The 27,055-nt window shown below is 44.6% G+C and overlaps 1 protein-coding gene and 2 non-coding genes across 4 annotated transcripts in view; all 3 read right to left on the bottom strand.

The window, feature by feature from the left end:
* PLOD2 (procollagen-lysine,2-oxoglutarate 5-dioxygenase 2) overlaps positions 1–21,085 on the bottom strand; it is a 253,440-nt gene extending 232,355 nt beyond the window's left edge. For both annotated transcript variants that reach the window (XM_054714121.1, XM_054714122.1), the window contains exon 1: positions 20,578–21,085. In XM_054714121.1, the coding sequence (XP_054570096.1) occupies positions 20,578–20,686 (109 nt within the window). In that variant the 5' untranslated portion in view covers positions 20,687–21,085. The remainder of the gene's footprint in view (positions 1–20,577) is intronic.
* MIR9279A-4 (microRNA mir-9279a-4) lies at positions 9,122–9,199 on the bottom strand. Its single transcript, NR_130581.2, has one exon. It is a non-coding gene; the product is annotated as a microRNA mir-9279a-4 (primary transcript).
* Positions 21,086–26,666: 5,581 nt separating the features above from the next.
* Positions 26,667–26,773, bottom strand: LOC114229299 (U6 spliceosomal RNA). Its single transcript, XR_003615389.1, has one exon. It is a non-coding gene; the product is annotated as a U6 spliceosomal RNA (small nuclear RNA).
* Between the last annotated feature and the right edge of the window lie 282 nt (positions 26,774–27,055).

Here is a 27,055-nt window from a genome sequence, read left to right as displayed (position 1 = left end):
AACCACCCGTGGCCCCTCACCATGGCTGGCCCTGCCCCCCAGTGGGGACCCCAACCCCAATCAGGGATGGAGCCAGCCATCAAACCACCCCGGCCCCTCACCCCGACCAGGACCAATCCCCAGTGGGGATCCCCACCCCAATGGGGGCATAGCCAGCCTGCAAACACCCCATGACCCCTCACCCCAGCCAGCCTGGCCCCATAGCAGGGACCCCCACCATGATCAGGGGCACCCATTAGGGCAGGCCAGCCGGCCCCCACCTGGGCACTGGGCCTATATTCTATACAATAAAAGGGTAATATGCAAATTGACTCTAATGGTGGAACAACCAGAATGACCACTCAACCATTCACTATGAGGTGCACTGACCACCTGTTGGTCCCTTTCCCGGGCCGGTAGGCGATGACCATCTCATGGTGAACGGAGAACTGGAGGTGGGTGGTGGGGGATACAGGTAGCACCAGGGCAAGGCCTCCATCCCACCAGTCGCCCCACACACAGAGGGAAATCCATGGCAGAGGGGGAACCACGAGCAGATGGGAACGGTCGACCTCTTGGTCCCTTCCCCCAGCCATCAGGCTCTGATTGCCTGATGGCGAACGGGGAATCAGGGTGGGTGGCAGTGGGGGGCAGGGTCAGCTGCGGGCAGCTGGGAAAGATGGCCCTGAATTCAGGCCAGACCTAGGGACCGTACCTGCACATGAATTTCATGCGCCAGCCCTCTAGTTGAGAGATAAAATTCAAATAGTCATATCAATTGATGCAGAAAAGGCATTTGACAAAATCCAACACCCTTTCTTGATAAAAACCTTCAGCAAAGTAGGAATAGATGGATCATACCTCAACATAATAAGGCTTTATATGACAAACCTACAGCCAACATCATACTCAATGGGCAAAAACTACAATGGTAAGATATGTACACATATAAAACCTTAATAAAAGAAAAAAAAAACTAAAACCATTTCACCTAAGAACAGGAACAAGACAGAGATGCCCACTTTCACCATTCCTGTGAAATGATGCCCAGAAATCTATGACATTTTTATACACCAATAGTGAACTTACAGAAAGATAGATTACAAAAACAATCCCATTTACCACTACAACAACAACAACAAAAATACGATACCTAGAAATAAACTTAACTAAGAAGGTAAAAGACCAGTACTCAGAAAACTACAGGACATTGAAAAAAGAGATAGAGGAAGACATAAACAGATGGAAGAACATACCATGTTCATGGATTGGTAGAATCAACATCATTAAAATGCTCATACTACCCAAAGCAATCTACAGACTCAATGCACTCCCCATTAAAATACCAACAGCATATTTCACAGACCTAGAATGAACTCTCCAAAATTCATCTGGAATAAAAAAAAAGATCCCGAATAGCTGCAGCAATCCTGAGAAATAAGAACAAAGTTGGAGGGATCACTATACCAGATAATCAAGCTGTATTACAAAGCCACTGTTCTCAAAACTGCCTGGTACTGGCATAAGAACAGACATATAAACCAATGGAATAGAATAGAGAACTACGAAATCAATCCAAACCACTATGCTCAATTAATATTTGACAAAGGAGGCAAGAGCATACAATGGAGTCAAGACAGTCTCTTCAATAAATTATATTGGGAAACCTGGACAGATACATGCAAAAAATAAAACTAGACCACCAACTTAGACCATACACAAAAATAAACTCAAAATGGATAAAGGACTTAAAGGTAAGATGGGAAACAATAAAAATATTAGAGGAATCCACAGGCATCAAAATCTCAGACACTGCAGAAGAAATATCTTCACCAATACAGCTCCTAGGGCAATGGAAACTAAGGAGAAAATAAACAAATGGGACTACATCAAAATAAAAAGCTTCTGCACAGCAAAAGAAACCATCAACAATACAAGAAAGACCACTGCATGGGAGAACATATTTGCCCATGTTATCTCCGATAAGGGTTTAATCTACAACATTTACAGGGAACTCATACAATTTAATAAAAGGAAGATAAACAATCCAATTAAAAAATGGGCAATGGACCTAAATAGATACTTTTCAAAAGAGGACATACAGAAGGCCAAGAGATATATGAAAACATGCTCAAAGTCACCAATCATCCCAGAGATGAAAATCAAAATGACAATGAGGTGCCATCTCACACCTGTCAGAATGGCTATCATCAACAAATCAACAAACGACAAGTGCTGGCGAGGATGCGGAGAAAAAGGAACCCTCGTACACTGCTGGTGGGAATGCAGACTGGTGCAGCCACTGTGGAGAACAGTATGGAGTTTCCCCAAAAAACTAAAAATGGAACTCCCATTTGACCCAGTGATCCCACTTCTAGGAGTATATCCCAAGAAACTAGAAACACCAATCAGAAAGCATATATGCACCCATATGTTCACAGCAGCACAATTCACCATAGCTAAGATTTGGAAACAGCCTAAATGCCCATCAGCAGATGAGTGGATTAGAAAACTCTGGTACATCTACACAATGGAATACTACGCTGCGGTAAAAAAGAAGGAATTATTTCCATTTGCAACAGCATGGATGGAACTGGAGAGCATTATGCTAAGCAAAATAAGCCAGTCAGAGAAAGATAAATATCACATGATCTCACTCATTTGTGGAATATAATGAACCACATAAACTGATGAACAAAAACAGATCCAGAGACAGAGAAGCATGGATCAAACCATCAAACCTCAGAGGGAAGGCAGGGGCAGTTGGGAGAAGGGGGGAGAGATCAACCAAAGGACTTGTATGCATGCATATAAGACTAACCAATGGACACAGACACCAGGGGGGTGAGGGCACGAGCGGGGGGTGGAGGGCTTATGGTGGGTAAGGACACATACGGAATACCTTGATCAATAAAGGGGGAAAAAAAGAAAAAGTAATTTAAAAATTAAAAAATATGCCCGTTGCCCAGTTAATGAGAAAGCAGATGGGAAATCAGAACTGCCAAATGACTTTTTGAGGACAGCTCAACTGTCAACCAACTGACCTTTCCCAGGAAACTACTATATGTATACAACGGTAGTTTAGTGTTCCTGTCAAAGTAGCAATATTCTACTGATATTTATTTTACTTCTCTACTTTCTATGAAAAAAATGAATATGGTGGTACCACCTTTCCGGGAACAAACCCACTTCTAAAATTTATCCTGCGGAATTAACTGCATCTCTAAACAAAGATGCCCATTGCTATATTATATTAGAACAATGTGTAAGTAAATTGTGGTATGTCCATTGGAAGAATACTAAGCAGTCATTAAAAGTCATGTATAGTACTACCTTAAAATATTCACAATATATTGTTAAATGATAAAGGTTACAAGATGAATAACTATTAAGAATTTTGGAAGCAACATCTCTGAGATTAAACACTAAGACAGCTTTCAGCTTTCTGACAACTAAGGAAAAATGGAAAGTTTTCATGTTTCATAAAAATTATTGGATAAGTGTTTATCTTCTAAAGAACACCTTTCTTTATCCTTACCGTAAACTTATGAGTTAAGCTTTTAAAACATGAAAACATGTTTATACTGTAAACTATTTTAAGGAATAAAAAGGGGAGAATTATTTTTTTTAAAAAAAAAAGAAGTGAAGAGATATTTACTTCTAGAGAGAAAATGAATTCTGGGAGAATTTTTGAAGTTTGGTTAATTAAATAAATGTAGATTTATGAAAGTATGTCAATTCATGTTAGCAAATGTAAATTACTCAAAACCAAGAATTAAAGCAATACCAAAAGACTTACAGACAAAAATATATGAAAACTTTCACCTATCAAAAAAAAAACAAAAAAAAAAACAGACTATCTAACCAGGGGTGGGAACCTTTTTTTCTGCCAAGGGCCATTTGGATATTTATAACATCATTTGTGGGCCACATGAAATTATCAACTCAAAAATTAGCCTGCTATATTTGATCAAACATTTAATTAATTCACCCCTAATGCTTGGCAGACAAAATGATTTCATGGGCCTTATTCGGCCTATGGGCCAGACTTTTTCCACCCCTGGTACCAGCTACGGTTATGCTGATATGTCCTTCATGAAAGTATAAAAATGTCTAGCTTCCCCATGTCTAGGAAAAACCATTTCTCCTGCATTACTTACACACAACACTTCCGACAAGAGATACGGCTTTCCCCCCCACACTGATCAATTCTCCCACACCAACTGGGTATCCTGTAATTCAATTTAATTCAATTTAATTCAACCAGAATGACTGCATACCCCACAGATTAAAATTATTAATCCTATAAAACTGCTCCCACTTCAGATGCCAATTGCAAGTAGTAAGTCCCTGTTATCCACAACTTCTGTATAACTTGGTTACAAATCAGAGGTTCCCAAGACCCTCTCAGGTTCAATAATTGGTTAGAGCAGTGATGGCGAACCTATGACACGCGTGTCAGCACTGACACGCATAGCTATTTCTGATGACACGCGGCCTCTGAGGCGGCCGCATGCCGAGGATGAAACATTTGCTGCTCCTGAGGATGAAACATTTGCGAAATAATGTTTTTTCCTCAAAGTGACACACTACCCGAGTTATGCTCAGTTTTTTGGCGAAGTTTGACACACCAAGCTCAAAAGGTTGCCCATCACTGGGTTAGAGTATTTTAGTTTATTTATTTATTTATTTACTTTATTTTTTTTTGTTGTTAATCCTTACCCAAGGATATTTTTTCATTGATTTTTAGGGAGATTGGAAGAGAGAGGGAAAGACAGAGAAAGAAAGATCAATGAGAGAGAAACACATCGATTGGTTGCCTCCAGCACGAGCCCTGACCAGGGCCCAGGCTGGAGAGGAGCTTGCAACCAAGGTATGTGCCCTTCAATGGAATCGAACCTGGGACCCTTTGGTCCGCAGGCCGATGCTCTATCGGCTGAGCCAAACCAACTAGGGCTACAAAGAGTATTTTAAAAGATACAAGTGAATATCTATATGAAGAGATACATAGAGTGAGGTCAGAAAGGATCCCATGGAGTTATAACCCTCCTGGATGATAAATGCATCACCACCCCAGAAGCTCTACAAATCCTGTACTTCCGAGATTTGTACAGAGGCTTCATCCTGTAGGCACGAATGACTACTTATTTTCTAACCCCTTCCCTCTTCAGAAGGTGGTGGGTGGGACTCACAGTTCTAGGCTTCTAATCTCGGCTTTGTCTTTCTGTAACCAGCCTCTATCCCAGAGCCTACCAAGAGCTGTTTCATTAGAACAAAAATGCTCCTATCACCCAAGAGCCTTGTGTCTGGAACCAAAGTCAAACACCAAATATTAGCAGGAACTGGGGGCAGAGACCAAATATATATATTTTTATTTTTTCATGACTTATTAATAACTATCTACCCATGGACTTCCTGCCCTCCAAGCCTGGAGAAGAAAGAGCTGTGTGTAAAAGAAAGCGATGAGAAGTAAAGAGTGGAACAGAAGAGTGGAGAAAGAGAAGCTGAGCGAGGTCACAGAACCTGAGCCCCTAGGATGCTAGGTATGCAGGTCTCAGCTAGAGTCAGAGGAGAGCAGAATTCTGAGTCTCTACTTTGTAAGTCTGTTCATTTCTTTGCTTTGGTGGTTTTCCAGTTCCAGGTTTTTTGTTTTGCCCTCTGTTGCTTAGTAAAGTCACTGTTTAAAAAATTCCAACCATGTTTAAACTAAACGAAGAAGAAAAGGAGACTTGTCCTTCTCCAGACATGGCTGACAGGAATTTCAGAGAGTCTGGACTGGCAGGGCACTCTGGTCACAATGTGGTGCCAACTCGAGGCCAGAAATGACCCAGCAAGGCTAGAGATGGAAAGAGAAGACCTCTGAAGACGAGGGGCCTCACAGCTGGCTTGGGCATGACTGGAAAATCCCATCAAAGGGCCAGTTTGCCCTCATCTTATTAGCTCTTTAAGACTTCCCCAGGGAAGGCATTAGGGAGAGCATTTTAGTCTGCCAGCTTCTATGTTTTAAGAAATGATTTAAATTCTGTATTTGCTCCTTTTGGGGGGGATGCTAAAATAGTGCTGGTGTTTAGTATACTGCTAGAATCAGAAAAAAATATGATTACATATTTAAAAATCCAATTAGAGCCCTGGCCAGCATGGCTCATTGGTTAGAGCATCAGCCTGAGCACTAGAGGGTTACAGGTTCAATTCCCAGTCAAGGGCACACACCTAGGTTGCAGGTTTATCCTTGCCCCCAGTCGGGGCGTGGTGGAGGGGGCAACCAATCCATGTTTCTCTCTCACATGGATCTTTCTCTTTGCTCTCTCTCTCCTCTTCCCTCCTCCCTCCACTCTCTAAAAATGGAGAAAATAAAATAGCCTCACTCCGCTGGTGAAAACTAAAAAAAAAAACAAAACAAAACAAAAAAAACAGCTAGAGAATAGATTTAAATACCTAAAAGTAACTGGCTCCCTTCTTAGCCCAGTGTATTGCATCCTAAGGACCCATGCAAGTTTGGCTTCAAAACAGCAAAACAGACTAGTCAGTGGGCTGATAGGACATGGGCTCTGTGTTGGGACTTGGTGGTCAATGGAATTAAGAAGTATGGCTTCTGGGACTTTTCCTGAACAATGTCCCAGAATTAGAAACCCAAGACTGCCCAGCTACCATGACTCAGTGGTTGAACATCAACCTACGAACCAGGAGGTCACGGTTTGATTCCTAGCCAAAGCATATGCATAGGTTGCAGGCTCAATCCCCAGGGGCGTCATGAGGGAGGCAGCCAATAGGTGATTCTCTCTTATCACTGTTGTCTTTGTCTCTCTCTCCCTCTCCCTTCCTCTCTGGAATCATTAAAAATATATTTAAAAAAAGAAACCCAAGACTACCAGGATTCCACAAACTTCTTCCACTTCCTGCTGTGCCTGCAGAGGGGGAAGCTGTGTGGCAAAATGCCTTTTCTAAATCACTTTAGTGTCCTTGAATGTCTGGGGCTGACTAGGAGTGGTGGTGAGAGCAATAAACTGCATGTGTTTGAAAGTCTCTTTGTGCCACAAGAATCTTGACCAAATGGGTGTCATAGCACAGAGGAGCAAAACACAGCTTTTAAATCAGAGGAAAACCCTCTTTGTCTTTGGAAAGAACTTTATAACATACTAGAGGCCCAGTGCATGAAATTTGTGCATGGGGGGCAGAGGGGAGGGGAGGGTCCCCTCAGCCCAGCCTCCCTCAGCCCAGCCTGCACCCTCTCCATTCCAGAATCCCTCAGGGGATGTCCAACTGCCAGTTTAGGGGATCGGGCCTAAACCAGCAGTCGGACATCCCTCTCACAATCCAGGACCACTGGCTTCTAACTGCTCACCTGCCTGCTTGCCTTATCACCCCTAACTGCCCCCCCCCCCCGCCAGCCGGATAACCCCTAACCACTTCTGCCTGCTGGCCTGATTGTCCCTAACTGCCCCCCCGCTGGCCTGGTCACCACTTACTGCCGCCCCCCCTGCTGGCCTGGTCGCCCCCAACTGTACCCTCTGGTGGCCTGGTCACCCCAAACTGCCCCCTGCCAGTTTGATTGCCCCCAACTGCCCCCTTGCTGGCCTGGCCACCCCCAACTGCCCCCTGCTGGCCTGGTCACCCCCAACTGCCCCCCCTGCAGGCCTGGTCAACCCTTATTGCGCCCCCTGCTGGCCTGGTTGCCCCACGCAGCCTGCTGTTCCGTTGTCTGTCTGGTCATAGGTCGTGACGGCCCTTGGCTTTTTTTTTTTTAATTTCTTTATTGATTAAGGTGTCACATATTTGTCCTCATCCCCCCATTCCCATCCCACACCCCTCCCCACGGATGCCCCAACCCCCTGTTGAACTTAACCGTTGGATAGGCTCATATGCATGCACACAAGTCCTTTGGTTGATCTCAGCCCCCTACCCCCACCCTCCCCTACCCTTCCTTCTGAGGCCCGACAGTCCGATCGATGCCTCCTTGTTTCTGGTTCTGTTCTTGTTCATCAGTCTATGTTGTTCATCATTTCCCCTAGATGAGCGAGATCATGTGTCACTAGAGATATACTTATAAGAACTGAATGTGAGACGAGCAATAATAGTTATGCTGACAGGCAAATGAATCAGTCTGTAGTGAGTTTTTTTCTGGACCAACAGTTCTTTTGAGACCCAATTTCAATGTCCACCAGTTCCTTATGTGTACATGTCGGCACTGACCCCTCAGCTCTGGATGGTGGACAAATGGTGGTAACGGAGGTCCGATTCCCTCTGGTTTGGTCTTGGCCGGACCCAGGGGCACGGCTTCACCTGGACTCAGGGGCACGTGGCCTCACTCGGACCCAGGGGGCGCGTGGCCTCACCCAGACCCGGGACCCAGCCTCACCCGGATGCAGGGGCACACGGCTTCACCCGGACCCGGGATCCAGCTTCACCCATACCCAAGGGTGCGAGGACTCACCCAGACCCGGGGCGCATGGCCTCACCCAGACCCAGGGGCACATGGCCTCACCCAGACCCAGGGGCGCGTGGCCTCACCCGGACCCGGGACCCAGCCTCACCCGGATCCAGGGACACATGGCCTCACCTGGACCCGGGGGCGTGTGGCCTCTCCCAGACCCAGGGGCACGTGGCCTCACCCGGAGCTAGGTGCGCGAGGCCTCACCCAGACCCGGGACCCAGCCTCACCCGGATCCAGGGACACATGGCCTCACCTGGACCCGGGGGTGCGTGGCCTCTCCCAGACCCAGGGGCACCCGGACCTAGGTGCGCAAGGCCTCACCCGGATCCAGGGGCGCGTGGCCTCTCCCAGACCCAGGGGCGCGTGGCCTCATCTGGACCCGGGACCCAGCCTCACCTGGATCCAGGGACAAATGGCCTCACCTGGATCCAGAGGCGCGTGGCCTCTCCCAGACCCAGGGGCACGTGGCCTCACCCGGACCTAGGTGCGCGAGGCCTCACCCAGATCCAGGGACACATGGCCTCACCCGGACCCGGGGGCGCGTGGCCTCTCCCAGACCCAGGGGCACGTGGCCTCACCCGGACCTGGGTGTGCGAGGCCTCACCCGGACCCGGGACCCAGCCTCACCCGGATCCAGGGACACATGGCCTCACCTGGACCCAGGGGCGCGTGGCCTCTCCCAGACCCAGGGGCGCGTGGCCTCACCCGGACCTAGGTGTGCAAGGCCTCACCCGGATCCAGGGACACATGGCCTCACCCGGACCCAGGGACGCGTGGCCTCACACAGACCTGGGACCTTGGCTTTTTATATATTAGGATTAGTAGTAAGTTGCTCTAGCTGGGTGGCTCAGTTGGTTGAGCGTTGTTCCATGCACTAAAAGGTTGCAGGTTTGATTCCCGGTCAGGGCACATATCCAGGTTGTGGGTTTGATCCTGGTTTAGGGTGCATAGGAAAGGCAACTGATTGATGTTTCTCTCTCACATCAATATTCCTTTCCCCTCCCTTCCTCTCTCTAAAGATATCCTTAGGTGAGAATTAAAAAATAGTAATCTACACTAATAAAAGAAAAACATGAAAATTGACCGTACCTCTGCTATGCCTAGAAGCCACACCCACCAGCCAATCAGGAGCAAGAATGCAAAATAACCCAACCAAGCTTCCCACCCACTCTGGCCGGCCCTGGCCTCCACTCAAGACTACAAAGTTTCAATTATAGAAGATAAATAAATCCCAGATACCAGGACCTCTGCTTGGGTCGCCAGGGGGTGTGGACGGCCTGCAAACCACCACAGGCCCCTCGCCCAGGCCACCCCATGCCCCACGAGAACCCCCAACCTGATTCAAGACACCCTTCAGGGCAAACCAGCCGGCCCACACCCATGCACCAGGCCTCTATCCTATCTAATAAAAGAGTAATATGCAGATTGACCACCACTCCAACACACAATATGGCTGCCCCCATGTGGTCAAAGGTCCTGCCCCCATGTGGACACAAGATGGCCACCACAAGATGGACAACAGGGGAGGGCAGTTGGGAGGGACCATGCCTGCAAGGGAGGGCAGTTGTGGGCGATCAGCGATCAGGTCAGCAGGGGAGGGACCAGGCAATTGGGGGCAATCAAGCCTGCAGGGGAGGGCAGTTAGGGGTGACCAGGCCAGCAGAGGAGGGCAGTTGGAGGGGACCCAGGCCTGCAGGGGAGAGCAGTTGGAGGGGACCAGGTCTGCAGGGGAGGGCAGTTGAGGGGGGCCAGGCCTGCAGGGAGAGCAGTTAGGGCAAACAGGCTGGCAGGGGAGAAGTTAGGCATCAATCAGGCTGGAAGGGGTGTGGTTAGGGGGTGATCAGGCTGTCAGGCAGAAGCAGTTAGGGACAATCAGGAAGGCAGGCAGGCGAGCAGTTGGGAGCCAGCAGTCCTGGATTGTGAGAGGGATGTCCGACTGCCTGTTTAGGCCCGATCCTGGCTAAACGGGCAGTCGGACATCCTTCGAGGGGTCCCAGATTGGAGAGGGTGCAGGCTGGGCTGAGGGACACCCCCCTGTGCACAAATTTCGTGCACCGGGCCTCTAGTAATTACATAATAGTAGTAACTAGAAAATAAATACAATTCCTTTTAAATGTTTGAGAATGTAACCATAAAGAAAATGCACAGATGAGCATTAATGTAATAAACACTAGGATGTCTTATGCATCCAAAATAATAAAAGCAATAGTAATGTCAACATGATAATTAATATCAAAAATGAAATTTAATTTCAACTCTGGACCACTTTAGAAACTCAACCATGTTTGTTACAAACATTTCCTCATCATTTAGTTTCCCATGTTAGTTGTTTGAACATACCTCTGCTGTTTGAATTTTGTTTTAAAGTTACCCTGAGTGGGAAACATTAAAAGGTATTTGAACCTGACCAGGATGGTTCAGAGGTTGAGTGTCAACCTATGAACCAAGAGGTTACCTGTTCAATTCCCAATCAGGGCACATGCTCGAGTTGCAGGCTTGATCACCAGTGTGGAAAGTGCAGGAGGCAGCCTATAGGTATTTCTCTCCCATAGATGTTTCTATCTCTATATTTCTCCTTTCCCCTCTCTCTAAAATAAATAAAAACATATTTTTTAAAGTTATTTGAAGTTACTGTATTTTTAAATTATAAACGGTATTTTTTGAAGGGGTGTTCTTGTGACATTGTTAATCTTATATAATAAAAGTCTAATATGCTAAGTGTCTGGTCGAACAGTCAGCCATTCAACGAATCAAAGCATAATAAGCTAATGATATGCTAAGGCCGTTCAACCGCTCGCTTTGATGTGCACTGACCACCAGGGGGAAAACAGTCAACCGGTTGACCAGTCGCTATGACAGGCACTGACCACCTGGGGGCAGACGCTCCAACTGGTATGTTAGCTTGCTGCTGAGGTCCAGCCAATAGGGACTAGGTGAGATGGGCTGGACACGCTCTGGAGCCCTCCCGTGGTTCCTCCCTGGCTGGCCAACCTCCTGCATCCCTCTTCAGCCCCAATCATGCACCGGTGGGGTCCCTTGGCCTGGCCTGCACCCTCTCACAATCCAGAACCCCTCGTGGGATGTTGGAGAGCCGGTTTCAGCCCAATCCCGCAGGCCAGGCCGAGAGACCCCACTGGTGCACGAATTTGTGCACCAGGCCTCTAGTAGGGTAATAATCAGTTCTGTAATGCTAGACCACCTTCAGTAGCATGATTACAAAACACAGGTGGCAACAGATGGGTCTTGGCTAGTAAGTAGTATAAGGACAACAAACCATAACACTGTTTACGATTCTACTGCTCTGGATATCTATTTCTTGGGTAACTAAAATCTCAATAGCTCTGATTATCAGTTCGATCATTTCACTTTAGTTTAGTGAGGTAAGCACATAGCGTACACAAAAAAAGCTAGTATAACAGAAAAATATCTTCCACTTTTAAAGCAACCAATGTCTCAGTTTAGCCTAATTTATGGCAATGGTTGAAGAATAAAAATACTCATTGATAAATGTGTTAATCATTTCCTGCCAGGAACCTAGCCACAAATTTATAATCAAGTTTCTAGACCAAATTTCTAAAAAAAAAACACACACATGCTCTGAAGAAATATGCATCTCCTTTCCAAATAGCCATCAGAGTGTTTCATTCATTTCTGATCATAAGCACGCTATTTACACCAAAGTACTTGTCTAGTTAGCATCAAATGCCATGTTTAAAATGGTGTAACAGACAAGTTCTATGTTTGAATTCAAAGGTCTAAAATGAAAAACAGGCCTCTCCAAAAGGTAGAAATGTCCAGTTATAAGATAAATAAGTATTAGGGCTAACTACAGTTAACACTGCTGTGCGTTATATAGAAAAGTTGTTTAGAGAACTAATCCTAAGAGCTCTCATCAACGAAGAAAATGTTTTCCTTTTCCTTTTATTGTATCTATATGGTACATAGATGTGAACTGAACCTAATGTGGTAATAATTTCCACACTATATGTAAATCAATTTATTAGGTTGTGCACCTTAATCTTTAAAAAATAAATCAATAAATAACGGGTCTCTCAAATGCTCAGAGCCCACAGCCAATGTCCAAAGTCTGGCTCTTTCCAAGGGAGCAGAAGATCTGCATGAGCCACAGCTTAAGTGGGACTGTCGCCTTCTAAGGCACAGGCTGGCACAACTTGTGTCTACAGGGAAGAAGGTCATATAGTCTCTACAACTAATCAACTCTGCACTTAGCACCAAAGCAACCACAGACGATATGTAAATGGATGATTGTGGCTGTGAGCCAATAAAACTTTATGGACCCTGAAAATTGAATTTCATGTATTTTCACATGGAACAATACATTAGTTTTCTTTTGCTATTTTTCAACCATTGAAAAATATAAAAACCATTGTTAACTCACCAACCATATTTAAACAAGTAGCCATATCTGTCCCATGGGATTTGGCCCTTGGTTCATAGTTTATCACCCTGACCTAGGTCACAGTTTGCCTTCATTTTTTACCTATCCCCCCATAATGTAAACCTATAAGGTTTGTGCCTTTTCTTTTAGCAATGAGTTCCTTTGCTTCTTTAGGTCTCTAATGCCCACAGGTCCCAAAGTCCAACAAAACAATAAAGAGGTCAAGAAAGACATGGAGCACGGACTGAAGAAAGGGCACGTGGCCCTCTCATGTTGCTGTGCAGCTATGTGATCTTCGGCAAGTTATATAACCATTCCAAATCTCCATTTCACCATGTATAAAAAGAGGATCATGGTATCCAACCAATGAATGCATTTCTGAAGGTAATTCAGAAATGAGCAGGGAAAGTAGAGCAAAAAATATAACATTTGGAGAAGAATTGCCCACCACAATTCAGAAACAAGGCCTTGCCTGATGATTCACTGGTAAATTGCGAGACCATGGTAGTGTAGTGTATGATCCTGGGTAGAGAAAGGAAACTCAGTGAATTTAATTAAATCCTAGGAAAAGAAGCAGCTAGCAATCTCACTGACTGCATGCCACTTTTCACAATTCTCTGAGTGGACTAAAAGTAACAAACATAAATTAAGAATCTTCTCTATGTTCAAAAAATAGGGAAGTACTGTGAAGAGCACAAAGATGATTAAGACTCAGGCCTTACTTCAAAAAATTTATAAGTTAATAAACATAAACATCTACCATACAAAGCAGGTATGATTAGTATAAACTAACTGCATTAAGTTCAAATATATATATATATATATATATATATATATATATATATATATATATATATATATATTTCCATCCCTTTAAAAAAAAGAACAGGCAGACAGAAATTTGACAGTACAGTACAGATACCACAACTCATGAATACTAATATCCCTTAAATAAAATGGTGTACAACAATGTATGCAAACTATTTCCAAAAATTTGAAAATAAAATCACAATCTCTTCTAAACACACACACACACACACACACACACACACACACACACACACACACACAATGTATGCAGTCCATGGATTCCCACCTGCAGGTTGGAAAGACTGTTTTCAGTCCACGGCCAGTTTATTCTGAGGATGCGGAACCCTCGGATATAGAACCCATGGATACAGAGGGCTGATTATACTATAGGACTGTAGGACAAGAGGATTCTCAATGTCACTAGACATTACTGATTTATTCTCCAAAGATGTTGTTCTTTCAACAGTCTGAGAGTTTTCATCTTTACAACACATAGTATGTAATCAGAGTTCATTTTAAAATACTTTAGCCAATGTGATGGGTAGAAAAGGGTATCTCATTTTAATTTTTATTTCCTATCCTCACATTGTCTAGAGCTGTTTCATATGTCTATTTCTATACTATGAGATAAATGGCACAGTATGTTTAAGAATGAGGAGTTGTATGTGGCTGGAGCCCAAGACACAGAAAGTGAACAGAGGATAGCCTCTCTCTTCCTTCCAGAGGCTTCTCTGGGAACTTGTTCTTTCCCGCTCCACCCCGTTAATTGCTGGTTTACATCAGCAGTTAGAGACAACCCTCTTCTTTCCTCCTTGAATGTGCCTGAGTAATTTAAAGAGTTTATAAATGAACATGGTTGAAAAATACTGGTCTTGACAGAAATATCTGAAACCATTTCCTCCATTTTTGCCCAAAACTTGATTTCTGCCAAACTTAGATTATGAAAGTCAAGATGCCTTAGGAAACACACAAAAATTCTGATCCACAAAGCTCATATGTGAGGATTACCTGAGGCCAAGGAAGAAAGGGACACTCAAGACCTTCAGAATGAGCAATCCCCCAAAAGTCTGAATCCTGCTTTAAAAAGGCAGAAATTTGCCCTGCCTGAGTGACTCAGTCGGTTGGAGCATCGTCCTGTACACCAAAAGGTTGAGGGTTCGATTCCCAGTCAGGGCACATACCTAGGTTGTGGGTTTGATACCTGGTCAGGGTGCAAACCGGAGGCAACTGATTAATGTTTCTCACATCGATGTTTTTCTCTCTCTCCTCCTTCTCTCTCTAAAATCAATAAATATATCCTCAAGCAAGGATTAATTTTTTAAAAGGCAGAAATTCTCAGATTGAATAAGAAAGCAATGTGGCTGGAATGTAAAATGGTGCCTCGACAGGACAGTTAAACACTTTAATGTTAAATCACAGCTTATTTTCCTGAATTTTTTTTTTAATTACTCTAAGTCTCTAATGAAAACTGATTCATGACCTTTGGGAAGATTTCTACTTGTATTAAAATTTGCATCAAAATTAAAAAAAAAAAATCTGATCCAGGTCTGGAGATCTGGTTGCAAATCCCTGGCAGGAATGCATTCACTCTTCTCCTCACATCTAGAAGGTAAAAAAAAAAAAAAGTGCAGGAAAGATAAAGCAAGGTATGAACCCAATTTTTTTGACACTCATTTAGAGGGTATTGCCACAAAAGCTTCCATGGGGATATAATTTATTTTTAAATCTTTATTGTTGAGAGTATAACAGATGGCCTTTTTTCCCCCCATTTCTCCCCTCCAGCTGGGGTTCCCACCCCACCCCAGGCTTTTGCCACCCTATTGTCTGTGTCCATAGGTAATGTATACTTGCATATACCATCTTTGTTTAATCTCTTCCCGCCCTGCCTTCCTTCTGAGATTCCTCACATCGATGTTTTTCTCTCTCCATGCCTCTGATTCAATTATTATTGTTTCATCTCCATGCCTCTGATTCAATTATTATTCACCAGTTTATTCTGTTCATTAGATTCTTATTTATTTTGATTTTTAGATTCAATTGTTGATAGATATGTATTTATTGCCCTTTTATTGTTTATACTAGAGACCCAGTGCATGAAATTCATGCATGGGGGGAGGGGAATGGTGTCCCTCAGCCCAGCCTGCATCCTCTCCAATCTGGGATCCCTCTCGCAATCCAGGACTGCTGGCTCCCAACTGCTCACCTGCCTGCCTGCCTGACTGCCCCTAACCGCTTTTGCCTGCCAACCTGATCACCCCCTAACCATGCCCCTGCTAGCCTGATCAATGCCTAACTGCTCCCCTGCCAGCCCAATTGCCCCTAACTGCCCTCCCCTGACAGCCTGGTCACCCCTAACTTCCCTCCCCTGCTGGCCTGGTCGCCCCCAACTGCCTTCCCCTGCCAGCCATCTTTGACCACATGGGGGCTGCCATCTTGTGTGTTGGAGTGATGGTCAATTTGCATATTACCTCTTTATTATATAGGATTTTTTATCTTTTTCTTCTTCTTCCTCTTCTTAAAGAATAACCTTCAACATTTCATGTAATACTGGTTTGGTGGTGATGAACTCCTTTAGCTTTATCTTGTCTGTGAAGCTCTTTATCTGACCTTCAATTCTAAATGATAGCTTTGCTGGGTAGAGTAATCTTGGATGTAGGTCCTTGCTATTCATCACTTTGAATATTTCTTGCCACTCCCTTTTGGCCTGCTTAGTTTCTATTGAGAAATCTGCTGACAGTCCTATGGGTGCTCCCTAGTAGGTAACCAACTGCTTTTCTCTTGCTGCTTTTAATATTCTCTCTTTGTCTTTAGCCCTTAGCATTTTAATTATGTTATGTCTTGATGTGGGCCTCTTTGGGTTCCTCTTGTTCAGGACTCTCTATGCTTCCTGGACTTGTAAGTCTATTTCTTTCACCAGGTGGGGGAAGTTTTCTGTCATTATTTCTTCAAATGGGTTTTCAATATATTGGTCTTCTTCTGGCACCCCCATAATGCGAATGTTGGTATGCTTGAATTTGTCCCAGAAGCTCCTTACATCAAGCATGTCAAACTTACACTTTCTTCATTTCTTAAATTTTTTCCATTTTGCTCTTTTGTTTGGGTGCTTTTTGCTTCCTCATATTTCAAATCATTGATTTGATTCTCAGAATCCTCTATTCTACAGTTGAATACCTGTAAATTATTCTTTATTTCAGTCTTTGTATGCTCACTAAAGTCCCTTGGAGGTCTCAAGGAGATTCTTGAGTAACCTTATAACAGTGGTTTTGAACTCTATATCTCAGTTTGCTTTCTTCAATTTCTTTCATTTGTGACATGTTTCTTTGTTTCCACATTTCGGCTGCTTCCCTGTGTTTGTTTCTATGTATTGGGTAGAGCTGCTATGTCTCCTTGAATTGATAGAGTGACCTTGTGTAGTATGTGTCCTATAGGGCCCAGTGGCTCAGCCTCCCCAATAACCTGAGGTGGACACTCCTGGTGCACCCCTCTGCGGGCTGTGTGCACAGTCTTGTTGTAGTTGAGACTTGATTGCTGTTGGTGTCACTGGGAGGAACTGAACTCCAGGCCAATTGGCTGTGGAGACCAGAGACTACAGTGGGAGAGCAGCTGTGCAGGAGACATCCCTATGGAGAAGCACTTGCTTCAGTGGGGCTTTGGTGCTCACTGAGTCTGCCCCTTGAGTGTGTCACTTGCATATGTAGAGCTACAATCTTGTATAGTCTGACACTGACCACTAGTTGCATTGGCTCTTGGGTCTCTGGGGAAGTGCAAAGTCTGCCACTGCCTGAAGCCACCAAGCAGGAGCTACAGAGAGACCCGCAGATTCCTCCTTTTTGTATTGGGTTTGGAAGTGCCCAGGCAAGGCCTAGCTATGAAGCAAGGCAGGCTGGTACTACTGCCAGGTCTTGGGTCTTTTATTAATAGGTTTGGGGCTCCCTGACCCAGTTGCAGCTTGTTTGAGAGATTTTAGCAAAGTCTGAAGCCTGAGGAGGGACAGGCCATTCATATGCAAAAGCCGCTGTACACAGGTCAGGTGGGGCTACAAACTGGATGGGGTGGGGTCTCAGGGAATCACCATGGAAGAACAAATAGAAATGGCTTCCAGTCAGCCCTGTGACCAGGGAGGTCCAGGGTATATAATTTTAAGGTAAAATTCCATACATGAATCTAGGAGAAAAATGATTGTTTTTAACCAGAATCTTATTTAGATTCTTTCCATGGTAAAAACAAAGTGACAACCAAAAAGGAATAAAAATAGCACACAGCAGAATGCTCAGTAAACGTAACAAAAAGCAGTGTTCTTAACTTTGGTCAATACACAGCATCAAAGCTAGGAAAAACTTTATTTCAAATTCTGATTAATGTGATTCAACTAGTACACTCTTTACTTCAGTGGAAAATCACTATAAATGTTTACTTTCAAAAAAAGAGTTGCTATTATCATTCTAATAACACTATAATGCAACATTGCCTCACATACATATTTTCCTAATCCAGTGGTTTTCAACCCTTCAGGAGACATTTGGCCAATTTTCACTTTGAGACCTTTTTTGTTCTCACACCTGGAAGAGGGTGCTCTTGGCATCTAGTGGGTAGAGGCCAAGGTAGCTGTTAAACCAAGTACAATGACAGGACAACACCTACAATACATAATTATCTGGCTCAAAATGTCAGTAGGGCCAAGAAACTCTATTTCTTCATGGCTAGCTGGGACATGGTGACAAATACAGGAAGTTAGAGATGATAAGCACTCTTCTTACAGACCTCCTATGAAGCTACATAACTTAGAGTTCTAGAGTTTACTTGATATTTACATAGACAAATAAAAGTTTCCTATTAAGTAATTTTCACTTGAAGTATTTTAGGGAGAAAATGAAGCATAGCCCAGAATTCTAGCCATAGTATCAATCAGTGTGCCATCTATATCTATTAGCTTATCACATCTACCTTTAAAAAGTTCATAACCAAACTGGCTACTGCTGGCTCTATGTATTATAAATTAATATTTTTCTGTATTTAGGAGTTAATTGAATTTCCCATGGCCACCCACCAAAAGCAACCAGTCCTCAGATTTCAGCAATGGGTTTTATATGGTCATTTTCTTAGGAAAACATTCATATCTGAAATTCCCTTTCTCTGATGTTATAGTCCATTAAAACTTTACTGTGCAGCTCCATGAAATTTAAAAACCAGAGTGGGAAAGGAAGGTGATTTGGACGTAAACTTAAAGGCAGCAACAAAAAAAAGTCTTCTATAAAAAGTAAAGGGTGTTGGTGATTTAATGAGATAAAATAGACAAAGGCTGAAGAGGTCTCTACAAAAGTAGCAAAGTCCTTAGAGGTTATTTTATTTCCCAGTAAGACTCCTTGGGTGTTTCACAAAGAAAGTCATTTTTCTGGTGAATTTTTTTTTGAAATATCTCCATTTCCAAGTATGCTAAAGACATTTACTTGCCTATTTTCTAGCTGTTACACTAAAAGAAAAAGTTTGTTATGAAAAAATTCAGTTCAAATTTAAAGGAACCAAACAGGGGTCAGAAATGCATTTTGAAACCATCAGATATATGTGAGAGAAAGAAAAGCATTGTATTAACTGACAGAAACCCATTTAAATGTGAAGTTTCTCAAGCTATCAAGCAGGAATGTAGAAACATGTTTACCCATTTAAGTCTTCTTAAACATTAAAGATGAAGATAGGCCCTGGCCAGGTGACTCATCCTCCTGTGCACCCAAAGGGTGCAGGTTTGATCCCTGGTCAGTGTACACACCTAGTTTGTGGGTTCCATGCCTGGTTGGGCATATAAGGAAGGCAACCTATGTTTTTCTCTCACATTGCTGTTTCTCTCTCCCTCTCTTCCTCCTTTCTAAATATAAAAAAAAAATATATATAGATAGATAGATAGATAGATAGATCTCTCAGGTGAGGATTTTAAAGATAAAGACAAAACTATTACTTCTGAGTTTAAGCCTGAAAGCAAAATTCGAGCAGAAAAGTGGCTTCTGTACTTACAGAAAGAAAGAAAGAAAGAAAGAAAGAAAGAAAGAAAGAAAGAAAGAAAGAAAGAAAGGAAGGAAGGAAGCCAAAATGATCCTAATTAAAAAAAAAAAAAGTATAGCAGGACATTTACATGCAATATCTAATTTCAGATCATTGAGCCTAGAGTTAAAGCACAAAAGTGGAAAACTGCAAGAATACCTCATGTGTGACAAATGGCAGCAAAGTTATGTTCAGACAAACATGTGGTGAGACTGTCTTTAATCTAGCTCAATGTAAAAAGTGTTGTTTTACATGAACTTGCCAATTCACTGCAAATCCAGCTTCTGAAAACAAGAACCCGCACCAGGTTTAGGAAAAGGGCGGCTAAGGGGAGAATCTGAGTCCACAGCTTCCCCTCCAAGTCCCCAAGGAGGAAAGCTGCTGCCTAGAGGTATTGGGTAGCTAGGCAGCCTACTGAAAACAACCAGTTTTGAGCGTTGTTTTTGGCCAGAAGTTAGGTGTTACCGGCTGCTTCCTGGGGCGCTTGGAAGGAATGTGTCGCCATCAATCAGAAAGTACACTGTTTAGGTCAGGGAGGGAGTGCGGCCTCGTCCAACACGGATGAATCATGCACCTCCAGGAAAGGAGAAAGGAGAGCTGCAGGAAAGGTGTTGGTGCCTAGGGACCTGCAAGACCAAAAGGAAATCCCAACTTGCAGTACAAAAATTCCTGCGCTCAGGTTACTGGGAATTCCAGGAGCAGCGAGAGAGGGCACCCCAACTCTGCCCAGGAGCAGCGAGGGCGAGCGGGCACCCCCTCCGCCCCGGGGACCAGCATCGCCGAGAGCGGTTCTGGAGGGGACGTCCTCCGTCTGGCGCGGAGGAGCGCCCATCCCGCCTACCTCGCAGGGCCCGACCCAAGAGCCGCAGGATGAGGGGACTGCCCCGCGAGCCTCGCGGGCGGATGCGTGCCGCGGGGTGCTCACCTGCGGGGAGGCGGGAGGGCTTCTCCGAGTCTGCACCCACGCAGGGACTCCAGGGCTGAAGGGCGAGGGCCAGCAGCAGCAGCTGCGGCTTCACGGGGCAACCCCCCATCTTCGGCCCCTCGAAGGCCCGCGCGTGCTCGGGCACCCCCACCTCCCGGCGGCGGCGAACTTCTCGCGAGAGCGCGGGGAGTCGGGTCCCTCCCGGCCGACCACGACGGCGACTACGGCCGGCAAGAGCGAGCCGAGCGGGGCAGCCGGACAGCAGGCGGGATCGGTGCTTCGCGGAGGCGCCCCGGCGCGGCGGGCAGCTTATAGCTGCCCCGGGGGGCGGGGGGCGGGCCGCGCCCCGGCGATTGGCCGGCGCGCTGCTGCGGGCCCGGCGGCCGGTTTCCGGCCCCACGTCGGGGCCGGCGGCTCCGCGCAGACCTCGGCAGGGACCGTCCGCGGCTACGTGTGGAGGCGCACGCAGGCCCGGCTGGAGCCGGGAAGAGTGCTGAGCCCGGGATGGGCCTGCGGGCGGGGTGGGCCTGCGGGCGGGGAGGAGCCGCGGGCGGGCGGGCGGCGCCCTCCGGCCTCAGCCGCCCGGCTCCAGACGCTGCGCTTTCTTTCCGCCAGCCCCGAGGGAGAGCCTGGCTCTGCTCGCGTTTGGACGCCGTCCTTGTCCGAGTGACTGTAAATCCTCATCAATCTCAGAGCGAGGGCGCCGCGCCCGGCGCTGGCCTGGAATGAGTCCCTCCGCTCCTCCCTGTGCAGTTCGGGGGTCGGGTTTCTTCTCCCTGCGAAAGGGAGGCCCTGTTTGATCGCCGTGTAAACTGACAGTGTTGACTGTCCGGTGAACATTTCCTCTCCGGTGGCTTGGAGGCCGGCGGTGTCTCCTGGGGCTCTGCCTTCCTTACAGGACCGCCCTGCAGTTCACCTGGAAAACTGCTCCCACGGATCTCCCAGCCTCGCGGGGCCTTGGCGCGTCCTCCCCTGCTTCCAGTTTTTATTCATCTCTAAGCAAATTTCTTTTTTCTGTATTACTTCTCAACATTTTAGCTAATCCAGTGTTTATTCTGCGGGGATGAGCAGGGGCAAAAACACAAATAAAGGAGAAAGCGTGAAGATGTTGCCTCATATGTTTCTTGACATGAGCTGTTTAATGGGACAAAAAGACTCAGGCTGGCAGTATGGCAGTATTCTACCTCCATCTTCCTAAAAAGGGGTGGGGAAGCCTGATTTGAGCCAATACCCTTTCCAACTCTGAACCTTTGAAGTTAAAACAAAAAAAATTATTGAAAAAGATATGTCCCAATTTGATCACATTTTGTCTAAAACTAGCATGATATGAGGGAGGGGTGGGTGAAGATGGAAGAAGGCATAGAGTAGATAAATGGTGATGAAAAAAATAAAATAAAATTAGCATTATTAAAAAGAAAAAAGTGGAAGCCCAAGCTGGGTAGCTCAGTTGGTTAGTGTCATTCCAATACACCAAGATCGCATGTTTCATTCAGGTCAAGAATCAACCAATGAATGCATAAATAAGTGGAACAACAAATCTCTCTCTCTCTCTCTCTCTCTCTCTCTCTCTCTCTCACTCTCTCTCTCTGTCTCTCTCTCGCATCAATCAAATAAAAACAGGTGGAAAAACCTGCAAAGAAATGTTGCCTGGTGTGTGACATTTTAGAAAAGAATAATTTCCTGTGCCCAGAACTAAGCCAGTTGTTACAGTGCTTTAAAGGTTTGGTCTCAATTTTTTAAAAGGAAAATTGGAGAGAGTTCAGAGAAGAGTAACAAGTAAAGAAATGGTAAGTATGACCTATGAGAATCAAATTAGCTTTATTTAGAATGGAGAAAAAAGCTAAGAGATGGATTCCTTAATAACCTTCAGTGTGTGGCCAGCGCCACTCTATAAAACTAGGCAGAACCTGACTAGTGTGGGTCAGTGGTTGAGCATCCATTTATGAACCAGGAGGTCACTGGTTTAATTCCCAATCAGGGCACGTGCAGGGTTGTAGGCTCGATCTGCGGTATGGGGCATGCAGGAAGCAACAGATCAATGATTCTCATCATTGATGTTTCTATCTCTCCTTCACCCTTCCTCTTTATGAAATCAATAAAAACATTTTTTAAAAAACTAGGCAGAAAACAAATAGCATTAATCCTCTGAGTCTGAATTCTCTGCCATGAATGGCTGGTCTTCTGGCCACATCTCAGCCTCCTAACTTGTGTACTGGGTCAGACTCTGTCAAACTCCTTAAACTTGATTTCTTGCTTTCCTATTGTCCAATATCTTCAAGAACTTGCATGGTGAAAACCTAGCTTTTTGCCTTCCCTCATGCCCTCATATTCTCATGCACAATTACAGTCTCTCCACATCACAGCGTGTGCGTGCTTCTACTACAAAGTCTGCCAAGCATTGCAGGTTACCATGACATTCACCCTTCTCTCTTGAGAGTCACAAGGTGAGGACTGTAAGAATTGTATAAAGCAAGTGTTTCTTTGGGGTTTTCAAAATAGCCAGACACATGTATCACCATCTGAAAGAGCCCCAATTCTGAAACAAAATCCTTCCTGCCTTCTTGTATTTCCAGCTGTCTGCTGAACATCTCTACTTGAACATTCCACTGGCACAAAGTGTAAATGTCTTTAACTCATCAAATCCAGATCCCACGCACAGTTTCCTCATCTCTATTAAGGACAATTCTGCTCTCTAACATACATGGTCCTGCAACACACACAACCCTGCAGTACACACAGCTTGACAACAAATCCTGTCATTTTTTTCTTTCACATTTTCTCTTCATCTGTTCCTTTCCATGCTCACTTCCACCTCACTAGTACATTTCTGAATACCCTAACCATGCTGTTGGAATTGTTTCCTCCCTGTAGACTCTCCTTGCCTCCAGTATTATACCATTAGATGCCACAACTAGATTCATCAGACTCAGATATCCTTTTGGTTACCTCATCCCCAAACTCAAAGATTTCATAAAGAAATTGGAAACAATCTAAACAAATCCCTTAACCTAGAATTCAAGTTCCTTTGCTATCAAATCTAATCACCTCAAATCCTATATCCAGCCAATAAAGACTTTGTCATTTTTTTCTCTCTAGAGTTTGGGTAAGAATCACTGTCTTCATTTGGGTTCTTCCAGAGGCCAACCCTGAACCAAGATTTAATGACCAGCAGTTTGTTGAGAGTTTGAAGGAAAAGGGATAGTTGAAGACAAAGTGATACAGGAAAGGGAAGTTAGCCAGTAATGGATGCATTTTAAATATTAGACAGTAGGTGACTAGAGCTTGCTCTTGTTCATGCTATCTCTCTATCTAAAAAGCTCTTCTCTAAAATTCTCCTCCTCCCAACTTGAGTACCTCAGCCTACCCCCTCTTCCATGCTTACTCTTTAGACAAACCTCTCTCATTTTTGACATATTTTTATTAGTTTGTTTATTGGCAGAGGGCAGATTCAATTTTTTTTTAACATTGTGTACTAAATAACTGGCTCATAATAGCACGTATTCATTCATTGATTAAAAAACATAGTGTACCTGCATGCCTACTATACCTCAGACATTGTTCTAGATGCTGGTAAGACAAAATATATATATATATTTTTTTTAAATCCCTGTTTTTATAGAGATTTTACTCTTGTATAATTAAAGAGATCCTATATAATAAAAGGGTAATATGCAAATCGACCGAACGGCCGAACAACTGAACAACCAATCTTTGCATGCTAATGAATGATATGGTAAGGCTGCTCAACCACTTGCTATGATGTGCACTGACCACCAGGGGGTTTCTTGGGTCCAGCTGATCAGGACTGAGCAAGATGGGCTGGACATGCCCTGGAGCCCTCCTGCAGTCCCTCCCCAGTCCGATCATGCACTGGTGGGGTCCCTCAGCCTGGCTTGGGCTCTCTCGCAATCTGGGACACCTTGGGGGATGCCAGAGAGCCGGTTTCAGCCAGATCCCACAGGCCACTCCCCTTAGGAGGGCATCAGATGCAGGTCTCATGGCTGGCGTGCACTGCTGTAGCAGTGCAAGCCTCTCCTGATCGGGACTAATTGGGTGGGAGCCTGCAGCAGGCACAGTGGGGCCAGGATGAGGGGGAGCAGCAGGTAGGAGCTGCAGGCAGTGTTGGACTGAGGGTTTCAGCCCGATCCCTGCAGGCCACCCAGAGGGACCCTACCCATGCATGAATTTTGTGCACCGGGCCTCTAGTAAACATATAATAGTGGAAGTGATAGAGAGAAAATAAGTCAGGAACCTTAACTAGAAAGAACCAAGAAGGAGAGGATATGCTGAAACTTTAAAAGTCCTAACTAAGGCAATGCTTATGCATCACCTGAAAGCAGTGGGGGAAAGAAATGGTTTCTGGGGCCAGAACATATCTAGAATGTTAGAGCTGGGCAAGGGAACAATGAGCAGGAGTCCAGTGGCTATGAAATTAGCAGAAGATGAAGCCTGAGTGGTAAAAGGAGGGGAGGGGTAAACAGCAGAAAGTGTGATTAGAGTAGAGCCTGGTAACATCTCTAGCCTTGAGGACATTAGGCTAAGTGAAATAAGCCAGTCACAGAAGGACAAATACTGCATGATTCCACTTATATCTAAAATAGTCAAACTTGCCCTGGCCAGTATGGTTCAGTTAGTTGGAGCATTGTCCATGCACTAGAAGGTGGCAGGTTCGATTCCCAGTCAGGGCACATACCCAGGTTGTGGGTTCGATCCAGGTAGTGGCACATGCAGGAGGCAATCAAACTATGTTTCTCTCTCACATCTCTCTCTCTCTCTCTCTCTCTCTCTCTCTCTCTCTCTCTCTCTCTCTCTCTTCTCTTCTGCCCCCCTCTCTCCCTTCCACTCCCTAAAATCATTTTTTTTTAATTAAAGTAGTCAAACTCATAAATACAAAAGAAGAGAATGGTGGTTGCTAGTGGTTGGAGGGAAGGAGGTAGAGGGAGCTTCTAATCAGCCTGTATAATGGTATAAAATTTCCTTTACGCCAGTTGAATACATTCTACATCTGCTGTACAACATTGTGTCTTTAGATAACAATACTGTATCGACAACACTTTAAAAATTGTTCTTATCACAGTGTGTGTGTGAGAGAGAGAGAGACTTTTTTGTTGTTAATCCTCACTGGAGGATATTGTTTCATTGACTTTTACAGAGAGTGGAAGAGAGGGGGAGAGACAGAGAGAGACAAACATAGATGTGAGAGAGACACATTAATTGGTTGCCTCACACGCACCTGGACCAGGGCCCATGGCCAGAGATCAAGCCTGCAACCCAAGTAAGTGCCCTTGACTGGCATCAAGCCTCGAACCCTTCAGTCTTCTGGTGGACGCTCTACCCACTGAGCAAAACCAGCTAGGGCACTTCTGAAGTTTTTTACTCCTCTGCTTTCTATTGTCTTCAGGAAAACACAAGAATTCTTTATTGACAAACTCTGGTTCTCATGCAGCACTTCCAGCCAAAGTACCATTTTATTAACTTCCATTGTATGTTTTAGTCATCTGAGCATGACTGTACAGAATCCTCCTGTCGACGTAAGTAACTTCCAAACCTGTAAAGAATTTTTATGAGTTTATTTGAGCCAAGCTGACAACATATGCTGGGGAACTAGATCTCAAATTCTCCCTAGAATTACATTTTTGCAGCTTCTTTTATACATTTAATATTAAGGAGAGGATGAAAGGAATATGGAAGATGTAAGGATGGCAAAAAGCTAGGTGGGGAATGGATTATAGACTGGTTAAGATTATGTGCTCTCTTGAGGGTGTTTATGGCTTATTTCAAAGGTTTGCTAACACAGATGCACAGAAACAATGGACAGGGCTTGCTTAATGCAAAGATAAACCTTTTACTAAAGTTATTTGCATCCACTGACAGACCTTGAACAATCTGATGTATGTTGTCTGTCTTTGTGGGGGCCAAGATTGAATAGGGTACTACATCTACCTGAAAAGAAGAAAAGAAAAAAGAAAAAGAAAGACGTTATATATCTGGGGAGTGACCACCCACCGTGACCTGCCCAGTTAGGAATTTATGATCAGATCACACTGTGAGATTATTTTCCATACCACCCCTTTTTTCTTTTCTTTTTTAAAAATATGGACCACTTCACAAATTTTCATGTCATCCCTGTGCAGGGGCCATGCTAATCTTCTCTGTTTCATTCCAACTTTAATATGTGTACTGCTAAAACGAGCACAAGAAGCCCTTTGTCATCCACACTCCCCAAGAAGATATGAATTGTGAAATCCTTGTACAAAGCAAAAAATTTATGTCAGTTGTAAAACTAAATTCAGTCACATTCAAAATCAGAAGAGCAGGCCAGGATTGTGAGGAGAGCCAGAGTACACACAGTTTTCCAAAGATGATCCTAACAGATGTTTTGTGACTAGTTGCACTAATTTGGCCAGAGCTGTCTAGGCCATGAGTCACCCTAAAAGTTCGGCAGCAGAAATTTGTGGTTTCTGCATTTAGTTTCCAA

Source organism: Eptesicus fuscus, chromosome 3 (assembly GCF_027574615.1).
Source record: "Eptesicus fuscus isolate TK198812 chromosome 3, DD_ASM_mEF_20220401, whole genome shotgun sequence".
NCBI classification, from domain to species: domain Eukaryota; kingdom Metazoa; phylum Chordata; class Mammalia; order Chiroptera; family Vespertilionidae; genus Eptesicus; species Eptesicus fuscus.
This window is presented reverse-complemented; position numbering and strand designations above follow the sequence as displayed.